This window comes from Dioscorea cayenensis, chromosome 15 (assembly GCF_009730915.1).
Source record: "Dioscorea cayenensis subsp. rotundata cultivar TDr96_F1 chromosome 15, TDr96_F1_v2_PseudoChromosome.rev07_lg8_w22 25.fasta, whole genome shotgun sequence".
Classification (NCBI taxonomy): Eukaryota; Viridiplantae; Streptophyta; class Magnoliopsida; order Dioscoreales; family Dioscoreaceae; genus Dioscorea; species Dioscorea cayenensis.
The window spans coordinates 20,933,590-20,951,496 of NC_052485.1; the positions used below are offsets into that span (position 1 = coordinate 20,933,590).

Here is a 17,907-nt window from a genome sequence, read left to right on the forward strand (position 1 = left end):
ATATATTATATTATGATCTTGATTATATTTTTTTTCTTGAGCAATGACTAATGTATGGTTTTCTTCAGTTTTTCACTGGACTTTTCATTTTATTATTTAAAACGCTTTATTGAAAAAATTATTATTTAAAACGATTTAAACGGTATAACATTACTATTATGACAATCCTTCAAAAATTTAAATTTGATTAAATGGAATTAACGTGACGTGACGTTAATGCTATGTTTGGATTAAGGGCCGCCGAGGAAAAGTAAAGTAAAGCGAGAGTTTTAGAGGGTATCACGGAAAAGATGAGTTAATTCTGACTATCCAAAATCCTACAAAATCCCACTTTTTTTTGGCCCCCCAATTTGGGGTGCCGGGGGAGGGAGAACCTTCTAAAATTTTTAAATTTTTTTTAAAAGATCTTAATACTCTTATTTTTTTAAAAAAATTAATTTACATAACCCCACTTTATAAGTTTCTTCTTTCACTTTTTTCAATCTAATTTTATTTTAATCAAGTATTCACATGACACTCATAGCAGATCTTTGTTTTTACATATTTCTTTCTTGTTTGCTTATTTGTTTATTTGTGTTGTGTTTTTTATTTGTCAATTCATTCTTAAAAAAAATTGTCTCAATAGAATTTTGTGCTATCCAAATTTTATTCTAAGTACAAATAAAATTAAAATTTTCTTTGAGTGAGAAAAAAAAATTATCTAATTTAACATGATTATTATACTATGAATTAAAATATTAGAATAGATTTACTAACAATATGATAAGATGATTTTGTGATGATCCAATAGAGATGTAGGAGGAATTAGGTTTTCAAATAATGTATGATATATTTCCAAAGAAAAAACAAATGATCGTATTTGAGAAAAAACAAAATTAAAGTATAAAAATCAAATTCAAAATAATAATAATTATAATAATTTATTTTTTTTAAAAAAAATTTGCTTAAAACTGCATGTGTTTAAAATGGAAATAAGTAATTTTTTATTTAATAATAAAAGTATAATTAGTAAATCATATTATTATATGTGGTTATCTTTTCTTTCTCTTAATCAAACAATGTTTATCAGAAAATCCTTTTTTTCTTTCTCTTAATAAAATTTGTCTATTTAAATAATGGTTAAATTTTTTTTTTCTCATACTTTTGAATTCAAACACTATGTAAAACTTATTTAAAGTATGTTTGGATGGAGTATTTATTTATAATTTTATAAAATAAATATATCTATATAAATTATTATTTTATTTATTATTTACATGCTTTCTTACTTTAGTTTAAAAATTAAATTACCAAACTTTGTTAATGTATTTTAAACTATTTTGAATATAAAATATGTTATTATGAATTTATTTATTTTTTCAATAATAATTTAAATAATAATATATGTTTTTTTTTCTATATAACATTATTTTTATTTGTATATAATATAACCAAGTTCCCTGTGAAAATGAGGGTCGCGTGCACCAATTCATGGAATTTGAGTGGTAAAACTTTGGTTTTTTTTAAAAAAAAAAATTCAAAAACTATTTAGTAAGATCCAAGGTAGTGAGACCTGGCCCGGCCAAGTCTAGGGGTCAGGGGTCGATGGGTTTGACCGGGTTAAACCGGGGTTGAACCGGGGTCAATAATAAAATATTAAAAAATATATTATAATAATTAATAATGATAAAAAAATAATATAACTTATATTTTTAATAATTAAAAAAGCACAATTAATTAATATGTTATTTTAAAATTTTATTTTATATATATTCATTGATTTTAAAAATATTTAAAATATAATTAAATTTAATATTTAAAGTTTTACTTTTATATAAAATATTGAAATAAAATAAAATATTTAAAAGCTTTAATCGTCTGCCACACTTCTCTCTTGGAACTCACAAAGAAGAAAAAAAAAAATCCTTCCAACTCTTGGGACTTATCAACGAGGGGGAAAAAATTAAAAATTTCTTAAGTACTCTCTCAGTCTCTCTTTCTCTCTTTCGCGTCTCTCTCTCTCATTTCTTCTGGTCTAGCAATCTCCACCGGCATATCTCTCTCTCATTTCTTTCTTGTTCTTCTCCGCTTCTCCCTCGTTTCTCTCACGCTCGCCGCCGTTGGTTGAAGCCACTCGCCATAGAAAATTTTCATTTTTTTTGAAAATTTTAATTCTTTTAACCCGGTAGATCCGGCTGGGTCAACCGGTTTCCGGGTTAACCGGCCGGGTCACCGGTTTTTGGCCGGATTATCTCAACACCGAGTCAAAGGGGGTAGCCGGACCGGCCTCATGGCCAGTTCCCGGTTTTTCTGATCGGACTGACCGGGCCGGTCCGGTTTTGACAACATTGGTAAGATCACATGGCATTTTTATTTGTTCCATCTTCAATTTTTTTTCTTTGGTTTTAATTAAGCAAAATTATGATATTTTTTATATATATTAAAATTAATTTTATTATTAAAAGAGTTATCATATTATATATCTTTATAACTTTATCATATGAAAGTGGTAAATCTAAAAATATTTTTTAATAAATTTTTGAAATATTGGAGGAAATTGAATGTTGTAAAAGTTAACAATTAAACTTAGAAAATATGCAGGCATTGCATCGTCTCCGAGGTTCTTGGAGATTTGTTTTACATAGGTGGGCTAGAATAAACCTTGGAAATTTTTTTTGTTATTTCCGATCTTTGAATTTTTATAACATTAAAATTAAAAAAAATGGTTTTGATTTTTTTTTTTCTGAATTTTTCTATTTTATTTAATGCAGGACCAAAACATAAATTACAAAACAAATTTTAATATTTTTATTTATAATATGTTTGAAATTTATGATTTTTTCTAATAATATGGGAGGTTTGGTTGTTTGAATTTTATTGGCCTAATCAAAAACATGTTTATATATACTATAAATATAATAATCCAACAAGCGCATAAATAACAATGGGCATGAACACTGGTTGAGAATCTAATCATGCGCTTCCCAACAATATGGAGTTTGGACTATAGACTTGCACTATTAACTAGGGTCTCGCTACCATCACTATGTCCTGCAATATTCAAATTCAGGGGACTTAAATTCCCACACTAATGGCCTTCGTAATAGATGCAATATTAATAGGTTATAAATCTATTTGTCAATTTTTTTTCATTAACTAATTCTTTGATGAATTAAAAACTTTATCGATGTTATAAACAAATATTTTTTAATGGATGTCTACTGTAGCAATATCACTGTAGCAGACAGTGTTACCGTAGATATGAATAGTGTCATACATGAACAATACCGTATATATATATGAACAGTATAGATGTTTTATGTTTTATTCTGTATTATCTATTCTAATTACATGCTATATTATTATTTTGAAGAAAATGACAAATATTGCAAAAAGAGAATTCGAGGCCTTTCAAATCTCGGGGAGCAATTATATATCCTGGAGCCTCGATATCAAGCTCCATCTGAAAGCAAGAAACCTGAGTAAAACTATTGAGGCTAATAACAATGAGCCTAGTGATAATAAGGCAAAGGCCTTAATATTTATAAGGCATCATATTGATGATGACCTGAAGAATGAATACTTGACCATTGAGGATCCACAAGAATTGTGGTTATCTCTGAAAGAAAAATTTGAGCATCTCAGAATGGTTTACTTACCCAAAGCACGTAATGATTGGTCAAGCCTCAGGTTTCAAGATTTTAAAAGCGTGCAAGAATATAATTCAGAGCTATTTAAAATTGTTTCAGTACTACGTCTCTGTGGAGAAACAGTGACAGAAGGAATGATGCTCGAGAAAACATTTACAACATTTCACGCACGAAATGTTATATTACAACAACAATATAGAGAAAAGAATTTTACAAAATTCTATGAATTAATTTCTTGTCTCCTTGTGGCGGAGCAAAACAATGAATTGTTGATTCAGAATCATCAATCTCGACCATCTGGATCAGCACCACTGCCAGAAATTAATTTTGGGCAAAGAAGATGGCGTGGTCGCGGTGCTAGTTTTAAAAACCGCGGTGGACGAGGAAATTATGGTGGTCGAGGACTACGCGGTCGTGGTGGGGGCCGAAATAATATCGGACCACGCGATAACAGAATTGATGTACATCAACAAAAACAACAAAGCCACAAGATGGGATCAAAGACAAAGAAGGATACATGCTATCGTTGTGGCCTGGAAGGTTATTGGTCCAGAATTTGCAGGACCCCTAAACATTTTGTCCATCTTTACCAAGAATCACTTAAAAATAAGAAATGTAAAGATATTGAGATAAATTTTGCTGACAACCCCATAGTTGATCCAATAGATAATAATTCTATAAATAATTTAAATATAACTGAAAATACATATTTAGATATGTCAGGTTTCTTTATAGACTAGTTTGTAATATGTCTTTATGTTTTATTAAATTATGTTTTTCTTTTGTTTTATTAGAGCATGGTTGATGATGAATGCTTTATTGATTGTGGGACAACGCATACTATTTTGACAAGAAAAATATATTTTATATCCTTATCAATGAGAAAGGCATGTATAGCCACAATAGCAGGGTCATCAGACCTGGTTTAAGGTTCTGGAGAAGCAGTATTGATGTTGCCAAATGGAACATCCTTGCAGATGAAAAATGCTCTCTATTCCCCTAAGTATAGGAGGAACCTTTTAAGCTTTAAAGATATGCGTCTCAATGGATATCATTTAGAGACGGTTGATAAGGAAGGGAAAGAATATCTTTATATTACACAAGTTATTTCATGCCAAAAACGTGTACTTGAAAGCTTTCCCTGTATATCCTCAGGATTATATTTTATACGTATTAAAGTGATGGAATCACATACGGTATTAACCCGGAAGGTTAATGACCCAAAGATATTTAAAATATGGCATGAAAGACTTGGACATCCGGGTGCTATTATGTTGCGTCGGATTATTACTAGTTCTCATGGACACATTGAAGGATTATAAAATCCTAACACATAATGAATATGCATATTCAGCATGCTCAATGGGAAAGCTAATACCAGACCTTCTATAACTAAGGTGACTGGTGAATCTCCTAAATTTTTAGAAAAAATACAAGGAGACATATGTGGACCAATACAACCATCATGTGGACCATTTAGGTATTTTATGGTTGTAATCGATGCATTGACTAGATGGTCCCATGTTTCACTTCTGTCTACAAGGAATGTAGAATTTGCAAGGTTGTTGGCACAAATTATCAGGCTTAAAGCACAATTTCCAGATTACCCCATAAAGACAATTCGTCTTGATAATGCTGGTGAATTTTCATCAAAATCATTTTATGATTATTGTATGGCAGTTGGAATACATGTTGAGCATCCAGTAGCTCATGTACATACCCAAAATGGGTTGGCGGAGTCATTAATTAAAAGACTCCAGATTATTGCCCGTCCAATGTTATTAAGGACGAAACTGCCTACATGTGCGTGGGGTCATGCTATTTTGCATGCTGCAGTTTTAATACGGATCCGACCCACTGCATGTAATTCATATTCACCACACCAACTTGTTATGGGTAAAGAGCCTGATATTTCATATATAAGAATATTTGGTTGTGCAGTATATGTGCCAATACTACCACCAAATCGTACAAAAATGGGTCCACAACGCAGACTTGGTATATATGTTGGTTATGATTCCCCATCAATTATACGATATTTAGAACCATTAATAGGGGATGTATTTACTGCAAGATTTGCATATTGTCATTTTGATGAATCTGTCTTCCCTGCATTAGGGGGAGAAATGATTACGCAAATGAGCCAAAAGAAATTGATTGGAATGCATCACGATTACATACATATGATCCTCGTACCAATGAATGTGAACTTGAAGTTCAAAGGATTATTAAATTGCAAAATATTGCAAATGAAATACCTGATGCATTCATTGATACTAAAATGATAACCAAATCATATATACCAGCTGCCAATGCTCCTGCAAGAATTGAGATTCCTAAGAATCCATTGAAAGAAAATCAAGTAGAAAATAAACCACGACAAAAACGTGGAAGACCAATTGGTGCCAAAGATTCAGCTCCTAGAAAAAGGAAGCAGAAAAATAAAGATAATGATCTCCCATGTGAAAAGGAAGAGGAAATTATAAAACCCTCAGAACAAGTTAATGAAGAATCAATGGGGGATGATATTTCTGAAAATGTTGAAAATTCAATTTGCTATGTAGATGATGGTCAAAGATTGAATCGGCATGAGACCGAAAATAAATGATATATTCATTTACAATGTGGCTACTGAGATATAGAAATAAATCCGATAATGATCCGAGCCACGATCCATTGAAGAATGTCGACAAAGAAATGTTGGCCAAAAATGGAAAGAAGCTATCCAGTGAGCTAAATTCCCTATCAAAAGCGTGAGGTGTTTGGGGACGATAGTGCCAACACTGGAAGGGATAAAAACCGATCGGTTATAAATGGGTGTTTGTGAGAAAAAAATGAAAATAATCAAATTATGAGATACAAAAGCAAGACTGGTTGCTCAAGGTTTTTTTCTCAAATGCACGGTATTGATTATGAAGAGACATACTCTCCTGTAATGGATGGAATTACTTTTTCGATTTTTTTAATTGCCATGACGATGAGTAATAAATTAGATATGCGAGTTGATGGATGTTGTCACGACATATCCGTATGGATTACTTGAAAATGACATATATATGAAAAATCCACGAAGGATATAGAAAAAAACAAACATTACAAATAATCATCATTTATACTCTATTAAATTACAGAGATCTCTTTATGGGTTAAAAACAATCCGGGACGGATGTGGTATAACAGTCTCGGTGAATATCTTATAAAAAGAAGGGTACCAAAATGATAGTATATGTCCATGTGTCTTTATTAAAAAGTTATACTAACGGTTTTTGTTGTGATAGCGATATATGTGGATGATTTAAATCTTGTAGGCACTCCTTACGAAATTGCAATCTGACGATCATATCCGAGAAAAAGAATTTGAAATGAAAGATTTGGGAAAAGACCAAATTACGTCTAGGGTATACAAATCGAGCACTTATCCTCAGGAATATTTGTGTATCAATCAACCTATACAAAAAAAGGTCTTTGAAGAGATTCAATATGGAGAAGGCTTATCCACTGAGTACGCCAATGGTCGTCCAAACTCTTGATGTTCAGAAAGATCCATTTCGCCAACTGGAAGAAGGAGAGATCATTCTTGGCCCAGAAACTCCATATTTAAGTGCAATCGGTGCATTAATGTACCTTGCAAATAATACCGGACCGGATATAGCTTTTTGCGATGAAATCTTCTAGCAAGATACGAGTTCTACACCGACACGAAGACACTGAAAATGAGTAAAAGATGTGCTACGTTATTTACGAGGAACTACAGATCTGGGTTTATTCTATCGACAAGAATCTTCATCCAACCTCACGGGGTTTTCTTGATCTTTGGGTATCATCGATCCTCACAAAGGGCGATCTCAGACTGGATACATGTTTTTTTACAATGGTACAGCTATCTCATGACGTTCCACAAAACAAACTCTTACAACTACTTCATCAAATCATCTTTGAAATTCTAGCTCTCCATGAAGCAAGTCGTGAATGCCAATGGTTACGATCTATGATTGGGCATATCTGATCATCCCGCAAATTACCATCGAGTAACAACAAATGATACGATAATTTATGAAGACAACGAGTGCTTGTATTTCTCAAATACAAGGAGGTTATATTAAAGGTGATAGAACGAAACATATATCACCAAAATTCTTCTACACTCATGATCTCCAGAAAGAAGGCGTTATAGAAGTTCAAAAGATTCAATCCAGTGAGAATCAAGCTGATCTATTCACAAAATCACTTCCTAAATGCATTCACCAAAGACTTATACACAAAATCGGGATGCGAAGACTTAAGGATGTAAGTACTTCTGATATAAGTTAAAATTTATTTATTTGAGGGGGAGACTGTACTCTTTTTTCTTTCGCCAAGGTTTTTGTCCCAATAGGTTTTTCCGAGGCAAGGTTTTTAATGAGGCAGTAACCCTCAAATGTACCAAGGATAGTGTACTCTTTTTCCTTAATTAGGTTTTTTTTTTATCCCATTGGGTTTTTCCTAGCAAGGTTTTAACGAGGCATATCCTTTGGTCGTAGGCATCCAAGGGGGAGTGTTATAAACAAATATTTTTTAATGGATGTCACTGTAGCAATATCACTGTAGCAGACGATGTTACTGTAGAATCATCTAGAAAACATTGTAGCAATCGCAACACTGTAGCAGCCGCCAGGTGGTACAGCCGACGGTACTGTTACTATTCACCAACCAGGGTATTTTGGACCGTCGGATCAAATCGATCCTGGCCGTTCATTCAACTCTTATAACCCTATAAATACCCCCTCATTTGTATGATTTGTGATATAGAGAAGAGAAGGAAAAGAGAGAAATAAAAAGAAGAAGAAGAAGTTAATTCTTCAGGGTTTTTTGAGTTTTTGGTAAATACTTTGGCTCTCTATTCTTATTACTATCTTTACATTTATAACATATATTCTTAACAATTGAATTATTGTTAAAATATATGATTAATTTTTTATTATGAATAATATATATTAAGATTACAGAAGACCAATAAATATCATATTTCATTTATTTAATTATTGACTTAGAAAACCTTTTGTCCTCTGGTTGAAAACACCAACCCTGTAATCAAGGACATGCAATTAGGCAAATTCTCTAGCTTTTATAATTTTAATGGTTTTGAAACAATAATTAAACTCTAATATTATGATTAAATAACCAGGCACAATGAAAACTATTTGCTTATCTTGGTTTTAAAAGGTTTGATAGACATTTATCGAGCAAACAAATAAGTATAATTAAATGTTTTCACTTACTAATATTATATTTAAAATAATTTTTTTTAAAATATATTAAAAATTATTTTAATTTAATTTTTGAAACATTTTAAGAACATATTATACATCTACTTTTTAATAATATGTATAAATTCTTACCAATAAATTTAAAAAGAAATATACATTCAAGTTTTTAATAATAATTTATAAAAGTTATTCTCCTCATTTTTATAATAAATACAATTATTTATTTATTTCTTATATTAAGTTGGTGAAAGTGAAATCAATCTATTTTTTTACAAAATTTTTATATAATGATACTTTCACAAATTTACCATTTCTAGTTTAAAAATTTATATCTTTTGTTTATGCACATAAATTATTTTAAATATATCTTAAGTAGACTTTTAATCAATGATTATTTAAATAATAAGATATACTATTTTTGTCTATAACTATATTTTTATCTTTAAATGCAAGCAATTCCATTATGAGGTATTTGGTGCTTTACAATAAAAACTTCATTGCAATTACTTTTCTTTAACAAATTAAACAAGAACAAAATATAAATAAAAATTAAGACTTATTAGATAATTCTTTAACAAATTAAAAATTTCCTTGAATGATTGTATAAACAAACTACTCATATATTCTACTAATATTATATATACACACACACATATATATACATCCATTATTTGAGTACCGGTTTGACTTAAAAAATTTGTAAAATTTTTTAATTGGGGGAGCATACCGAAAAATATAATTTTTTAAATGTGTTTTTTATAAAAATTAATTTTTTATCATTATTCTATTTTTTATACATAAATCTGCAAACCAGAATTTATATAAAATTAGCTTATAGTCAAGCTTAATCTCTACATACTACTATTAATATCGAAAACTTTAAAAAAGTAAAATGAAAAATTAGCAATTAATCACATTAATCAATAGCTCATAGCAACAAAGTATTAAAAAAAAAAAACTCATAATACTCACAATAATAAATGCATAAAAAACATTAACACTTAGTTATCCTTCATAATTCATACAGTGTGCTTCTATACAATTTGAGGTCATTATTTTAATACAATTTAATAAAAAATAATAAACTTAATGTAAACCCCCTCTCTCTCTCTGTATATGTATATATACATATACATTCAAAGTAAAATCAATATAGGTTTGAATTTTTAATAATAGTTTCGTTTAGAAACTTAAATTCATATATTTTCTTTTCTTATTTTACTTAATTTTGTTGATTTCACATTAAATTGGCAAATTGGAGGGACATAAAAACTAGAAACAAAAATTTGAATTTTTATAGGCATGCCAATGATCACAATTTTTTAAAAACCGAAAAATTATTAAGAGTGATTTTAGAAGTATATGCATAAATTTAAGATGCAAAATATTTAAAATGGGGTTTTTTAAATTTTTTTTAAAATGATTTAATTGTCAAATAAAGTTTGACTTTAAATTAGAACTATCTTCCTAATTTCTTCTTTTCTTCTTTTAATTTTTTTTTTAACTATGTAAATTTTCACCAATTTTTTATACATAAAAAGTTTTAATTTATTATTTACAAATTTACTGATGCCTGTTTAAAATACATTTGTTTAGGTACTTAAAAATATTTTTTAATATAAACTATGTGATATGGATTTTACTTTTTATCAATAATTACGTGAATAATATGACATGTTGATATATAAACCAACCACTTCTAAGGGCAAAGGACTTGATATCAATAGACTAACCGGTTGTTGGAGTCGGTTTAGAAATTGAGTTAATATTTGTTGATTATTGTTACTACAATTTGATATTTTTTAAAAAACTAAAATAATATAAAATAAAAATAAATAAATACAACTTGAAGAACTTTTAAATTAATAAAATTTAATAAAAATTAAAAAAAATTAAAAATTTTAATATAAATTTATTAAATTAAAATTTTAATAACAAAAAAAAAATATGTTGATGATAATATATATGAGTGTTTTGGGTTTGTTGTTGGAGATAATGGAATTTGTTTTTTATTTAAAGATTTTGGATTTATCTTAATTTTTTTTAAAGTGTGAAACTCTTTAAAAAAATGAAAGGAAAAATAATGTTGACAATTAATATAAAAACAAATTATTAATAATTAAATGAACATTAGTATAAAAATTAACTAAAATTGTAAACTTATATTAATTATATTACATTTTTTTAATTTTTAAAAATTTTGTAAATAATTTAATAACTACATAGAAAATTAGAAATTAAAAAAACACCGGCATCGGGGTTAAAAAAAAACTGATAAATATTATAAAAATACATGAAAAATAAATTTAATATAATATTTTAAAATTACATGAAAAATAAAAATAAAAATAAAAATTTTAATATATTATTGTTGGCCGAGTTCGAGGTCTCGAGAGCTCGGCCAACAATGGCGCCGACGCGGGCGCGCGCGACGATCCACACCTCTTTCCTTCTCCTCCTCCTTGTAATCTTCTTGTCTTGCGATCTCCTCGACCGGATCATAGCCTCTTCCGGAGAGGCAAGTGAAGAAGAGTTCACTGAGGAGCTGCTGCTGAAGCCATTGCCGGACAAGAAGATCCTGGCCCATTTCCACTTCCAGAGCACAGTCCCCCCATCTGACTCCATTGGCCACCACCATCATCTCTTCCCCAAGGCCATCGCACAGCTGGTACACTACCCTATTTTCTTTTCTTAAATTTTCTTTTATGGTTTAATTGATTCAATTTTCTGTGGTTTTATTGGATTTACGTTGATATTTAGGTTAGAAATTAGTAGTAATTTGAGGCGAGTTTCAGATTTTTGATAGTTAATTCTATGGCTTTTGTTCTGATTTCTTGGTGTGGATTTCCATTGATGGTTTATTTTCTTTTTTAGAATTTGAGAGGAATTAATTTGTGCTTACCTTGAAATTTTAGTATATACTCTCTTCCCTCTTTCTTTTGTGAAAATTTGTTCTTTTTAATTGATTAGAGTCTGCACATACTTGTTACTGCCCAGCTTAACAAATTCCCAGAGGAGCATGTTATGTAAAACTACATATTGCATGGGAATGACTTCATTCTCGTAGATAGCTCCTGGTAATGTCGGGAAGAGGCGAAGTAGACGTCTGACAACTCCATTGAAGACCCATACTTTGGTACTAAGAGTCTCCTAGTAGCTCCCATTGTGAGTTCATACCATGAATATTTACATGGTAAAAAGTGAAATAATCAGTATCAGTCTTGCATTGTGCATATGGCGTCGAATAGTGGAGCCAATGAGGTTCATGCCTGCTAAGATAGATATTATGTGTAGCATATCTATACTCATTAGCAATAAACTTAGGTAACTCACTTATAATATGTACATATGTTGTTTCAGTGAGTGATACGTAAGTTTTTAGTAGTTCTGTTATCCTTGGCCTGAAGAATGTTGGTACGTTCTGCTTCAATTTTAGTAAGAGTAGCATACCATTATGAAAGAGTTCCTCCGTTATTCCTCTAAGGGGACATCTGTCGTAGTGAAGTTCTAAAGGCTACTTCCTGTGGCAGTCCAGAGAACCACTTTTTCTAGAAATTTCTCTTCATTCCCATGAGAGTAGAGAATCTCTCATAATTATTACTGTGTGAAACCTTGGTTTGAAGCTTCAAACCATCGGCTTTTGTTTTTCTGTTGAGGGGCAGTCCCTCGTCTCTGATTTCACAGAGAGTTCTCTTTGTTGAAGGGCAATCCTTCATCTCTTTTTCTATAGAGAGTACTTTAAAATTGTTAGAAATTTCAAAAGATCTTCTTAAATCATTAATAGAAACCATTGGTTCTTTACCTTTATTCTTCTTTTGTTGAGGTTCTGGTGAAAGATCAATAAGGTCAGGGACCTGTTGTCTTTCTGTTTGTTTACTGGTACCGAGATAGATTGCCAGTGATGATTCTGCTGCTGTTTTGGAATAGAAACATCTCCATCCTTGTGGAGTATTCCTGCGACCTACTGCTTTAAGAAGAGCTCCCCAAGTATGATAGACTCCTCTCTTAGCACCATCATATAAGACAAAATATTCATAATCTCTTTTTGTAACTTGTTCTTTCAGATGGTAGCATAATGCATTCATGGCTCTAGTTTTTGCTAGAGATGTAGAAGCTCGCCATAATGCATTAATAATTGTTTTCTGTTGGTCATCTAAATCTAGACCATAAGGTAATTGGAAATTACCTTTTTCTCCTTCTCTGTATAATTGTGAGAGATTCTCTACTCATAGGAATAAAGGAAGTTTCAGGAAAAAGTGGTTCTCTGGCCTGCCACAGGAAGTAGCCTTTAAAATTATGAACATGGCAAAAGCTTCTTTCTTCGAAAACCTCTTTGTCCTACAGAACTTTATCTCAAAGCACAATAGGAGTGAAGGATTCACAGCGGTGCAGTACTGTGGAAATGAACTCCAAAATTCAGTAGAACTTCCTCCAATAGATTTGCAAGTCAGTTCTCTTGGTTATCGGATTTCAGTTTAGATGGTAGTCAATGTTTCAATAATCTCTACTGTACTTGCACAAAACTGGCACGCCATTAACAGTTAAAATTTTTTTGCCACCTGAATATGATTAAGCAATCCTTTTAGTGTTGGATGAGTAAACTGAACTTCATTAGAGGATTTTTATGCATACAAAATTTCACTTGCAAAACATTCACTTTGACAACCAGTAATTCCTCATGGTTGGTACCTTAAACCAAAATAAATGAATACATACTATGTTTCAAGTTCTTTGGGTCACTATGGTGCAAGTATTGATGCCCTTATTTAAAGTCTGAACTACTTGGAAAAAATATTTACCAATTCGAGAATTCTTGAAAATAGATTGAGGCATGCATAGTTTGTATATGTATTATGTGGGGATGTGTACAAATTACTTATGGGAAACCATAAAAAAGAATAGGCACAGAAAGTTGTTGGTGTGCTTATCCTAAGCTAATAGAGTGCGCTTTGACATGCTTTGATTAACGATTCCCTAGTGATGCATGGATTGAGTGCATATGCTATCTTTTTTTGGTGTATGTTATTCTGGGTATTGAAATCTGCCCCCATACTTCCTGGCATCTGAGACTTTTTTTTTGTGATGATGCTGATGATAATTAGTAGTTATTAGCTTTTACAGTGAAGTTTATTGTTTGGTACTCATGCATGTTCTTCTGTTTACTCCTTATCTGTTTCAAAACAAACAATGTTTGATATGCAACATATTTGATGCTGAAACAGGTAAAGAAGTTCCATATCAGAGAACTTGAGTTGTCTTTCACCCAGGGTCGTTGGAACTACGAAAGTTGGGGTGGATCTGATCCAATGTCAAACATCAATGCCAAGCCCCCTGGAGTTGAGATGTGGGCTGTCTTTGATCTTCCAGTAAATGATATTAATGAGAGCTGGAAAGGTCTTACCCATGCTCTATCAGGCATCTTCTGCTCTTCTGTCAATTTTCTCGAGTCTTCAACAGCATATTCTGCACCACATTGGGGGCTGCGTACAAATTCAAGTTCCATGAGGTATGGGGCATTGCCTCGTGAAGCAGTTTGTACGGAGAATTTGACTCCTTGGTTAAAACTACTTCCTTGTCGAGACAAAGCTGGTTTAGCTTCTTTGTTAGACAGGCCTTCTATTTATAAAAGTTATTACCACTCTCAAAGATTGCAGTTATTTTCATCTGACGCAAGTGGTATAATTCTTGATCAAACACTCACTGTAGTTCTCCAACCCAATGTGCAAAGGAATGGTATGCCTAATTCTTATGATAGATTCCTTCAACCAAATTGGTCTATTATGTCAATGTTTAAAAAGAAGGTTACTGGACAATGTGCGCTTGCTAAAGCAAGTTCAATATTCATTGAACTGGAAGATGGTTTGGCTACTGAACTTGAGAAACTGGGAGCTGGAGAATCATGGAATAATTTAGCTTTTGACCTGTCTGTTGCACCAGACAGGGTGATTAAAGAGCACAATTCTATGGAGGGTAAAAGCAGTTCAATACTGTATGAGTTCAAAGTTGTGAAATACAGCAAGTATGAACCTCTTGATGTGGGGATCAAGTGGAAGCTTCCTTTAGTCTGGTCATGCCCCGAGGCACCATTCCATGCAAGGAGGTTTCTAATGGGAAGTGGAAATGAGAGGGGCTCCATTGCTTTCTCATTGCAGCCAACTCAATCTCGTGACCAGTTCTTAAGTGATTCCCACAAATGTACAGTTCGTGCTGTTATTTTTCAGGTCGTCCCCTGGTATGTTAAAGTTTACTATCATACACTTCAAATTTTTATAGATGGGAGGTCTGTGCCCGTTGTAGATGTGGTTGAGAAGATAAGTGTATCCCCTTCTGAAGACAAGGTTTCTCCTGGGTCATTGCAAATGATGCTTAGATTCCCTTGTGATATGAACTCAACTGCATTGGCAATGGACTTTGACAAGGTATGATTATTTGATTATATTGTATGTCCCATCCCTTTCATGCCCACAAACGCATTGGATAAATGGTCATTGTTTGGCTAATCCTGTAGTGATTTGCACTCATTTCAGTTTTTTTACTTTTTGTTGACTCACAGCCTCTTACACTTGTAATGCAAGATTGATAATGCAACTTTTCTGAACTGGCTTTTGTCACAGGGATTCTTACACATTGATGAGTATCCACCAGATGCTAATCAAGGATTTGACATTCCATCAGCTGTAGTTAGTTTTCCTGATTTCTATTCAAGCAGAAGCTATCTTGAAGGCAACTGCTTAAAACACCCCCCTCTGCTTCTTAAACTTCAGGTATCTCACTGACATTTTTGCTGCTCAAGAGAAAAAAATATTGATTTTGTTATCTTTTTGAGAGCCTGCATAAACTAATAATTTTTTATTAATTTCATACCCCGTTAATGTCAATTCTTTATAATTTTGAATTTCTTATCTGCAGAAGAGAACTGTCTTACAGTCCTACACTGAAGTTCTGCTTGTGCCTTTGACCACTCCTGATTTTAGCATGCCTTATAATGTGATCACCTTCACATGCACTGTATTGGCATTATATTTTGGATCATTGCTCAATGCCTTGAGGAGAAGGATTGGTGAGGAAGAGCGATTGCTAAAAAGCAAAGGTAATTCTGCATCCTGATGATCTATTGGATTTTGTGCTCTTTTGTTGATTAACCTCCCTTATTAGTACCATGTACATTTATGAAAGTGAATCTTGCGGCCTCCTTCAAATCAGACATTTGTCTTATGTAATGATTTCAAGAGAAAAGATCATAACTGAAAATTTTTGGTTTAAAGTTTTGGTTTTTTACTTGTAACCTTGTGGTTCATCTTCAAAAGTGAAAGATGGTTCTTCATACCAATGATACTGTATTGATGACTTGTGATATCATTTAAATACCTCGCCAAACTAGTAAAACTGTAAAGCTTTAAGACATAAACACAAAACTATTGTCATTATTTTTGGGCTGGATGCTAAGGAAATTTCAAAAGTGAATATAATGTGAGAGACAACTGATTATGTCGATTTACTTAGTCTCTATCGTTCTCTTGTTGCTACCTCTATTTGTTTGAGGTGCTTAATACACTTCTATGTAAGTCATAAATATCATAAATGAAAATTGGAAGATATTTCTATTAGAGTGATGTTTGATGTCGCAAAGAAAAACACCCAACTTTGTGCTAATTGGACATGTCATTGCTATGGATACATGAGCACTTGGTGAGTTTTAGTAGTTGATATTACACATGCAGCTATTTTGCTTCAATAGTTTGCATTCTTGAGTAAATACAATATGGATTTGTATTTCTAATATAAGGTGTATATATTATATGACACTAGGTAGGCATAAAGTGCTTTCAATTGCCAACCTTGATGTTGATTTTTAGAAAGGTGTAATTTGTTGATAAATGCATATGATCTACTGGTGATATAAACCATGACTAAGCTTGCTGAGCAATATAAAACAATTTAAAAAAAAAAATGTGACCTACTTTATTTCATTATGATGGCATTCCTTTCAAGGCAGTCATGAACACTATTTATTGAGATTTTTGTGGGATTAATTTGTTGTTGCCAAGAGCTACTCTCGTTACCTTGGTTCAGTTTGTTGACAATTGGATCTTAGTACCATAATGATAACCTTGTTCCTAATACTTTTTTAGTTTGCTGGTGGAAATGCTATGATTTCCAATTTGTGCCATACAGTAGACATTGGCAAGAAGCGATGGTGTCATCTTGAATATTCAATTTCTTAGTTTTGTGAATAGCTGTATTATGTTGTTTGTGATTCTTATTATCTTAATGCTTGTTACAGACTCCAAGCAGGTTGGGCTTATACCCAGATTATTGTCTAAGTTGAAAGGACGGACTCTAGAATCACACCAATCCTCGTCAGGCTCCACTGCATCATCTAAACCGGGGGCCAAGTGGTTATTCAAAGTCATATTTGTTGCTATTTTTGCCGTTCTTTGGCATTACTACTCCAATATAGATTAATTTCTGGCTGATTCTACACAATGTGCACATGCCATTAGAAGGTGGCCTCCTGCCTGATCATTTACTTCTGTTTGCTTGTTACATTTTTTTTTCTCTACTCAATGTGCTCATAATGTTTTAAATTTTGTTTATTAGTCACTTGAGGATGCTGATTGCCGACAAACTATACTTGATCAGAGAAATTGAAAACTGTTGTTATTAGATGAAGAAATCTTTTAAGTTCAGCTCATGTGGTGATTCAGGAAGAAAATCACCTTGGCTATGTTGACGAAGGCATGGAATTTCTCGAATGTGTACAAGGATCATTTGGTTGAGCAGGATCAGTTTTGTTGTTCAGGTCCCTTTTTTAAGTCATGATGAAATCGGTGGCCTTGCAATCGAGCTATTAACCTTGATAGATTGCCAGAAAGCCTGATTTATTTTATTTTACTTTGCTTTATTTTCTTCCTTTTTGAACCTAGACTATCTATTTGTGAAAAGTTAAAACTATGTTAACAATGTAACATATGAATTCAGAGGAAATATATTCCATGGTGTCACTGCCAAGTTTTCTGATGTTTCTTTCT

The 17,907-nt window shown here is 32.0% G+C and overlaps 1 protein-coding gene across 1 annotated transcript; it reads left to right on the forward strand.

Annotated features, from left to right (window-relative positions):
* Positions 1 to 11,256: 11,256 nt before the first annotated feature.
* Positions 11,257 to 17,896, forward strand: LOC120277472 (GPI transamidase component PIG-T-like). Its single transcript, XM_039284331.1, has 6 exons — positions 11,257 to 11,543; positions 14,098 to 15,294; positions 15,490 to 15,639; positions 15,785 to 15,965; positions 17,160 to 17,382; positions 17,477 to 17,896. The coding sequence occupies exons 1-5, from the start codon at positions 11,283 to 11,285 to the stop codon at positions 17,339 to 17,341; spliced, it is 1,971 nt and encodes a 656-aa protein (XP_039140265.1). The 5' UTR covers positions 11,257 to 11,282; the 3' UTR covers positions 17,342 to 17,382; positions 17,477 to 17,896.
* The last annotated feature ends 11 nt before the right edge of the window (positions 17,897 to 17,907 follow it).

What these genes read in the sequence shown, in the direction of transcription:
- LOC120277472 (XM_039284331.1), top strand. Translation starts at nt 11,283, where the DNA reads ATGGCGCCGACGCGGGCGCGCGCGACGATCCACACCTCTTTCCTTCTC. An exon ending in CCAAGGCCATCGCACAGCTG is followed by an intron (nt 11,544 to 14,097) that starts GTACACTACCCT and finishes ATGCTGAAACAG; the next exon opens with GTAAAGAAGTTCCATATCAG. An exon ending in GCGATTGCTAAAAAGCAAAG is followed by an intron (nt 15,966 to 17,159) that starts GTAATTCTGCAT and finishes TGCTTGTTACAG; the next exon opens with ACTCCAAGCAGGTTGGGCTT.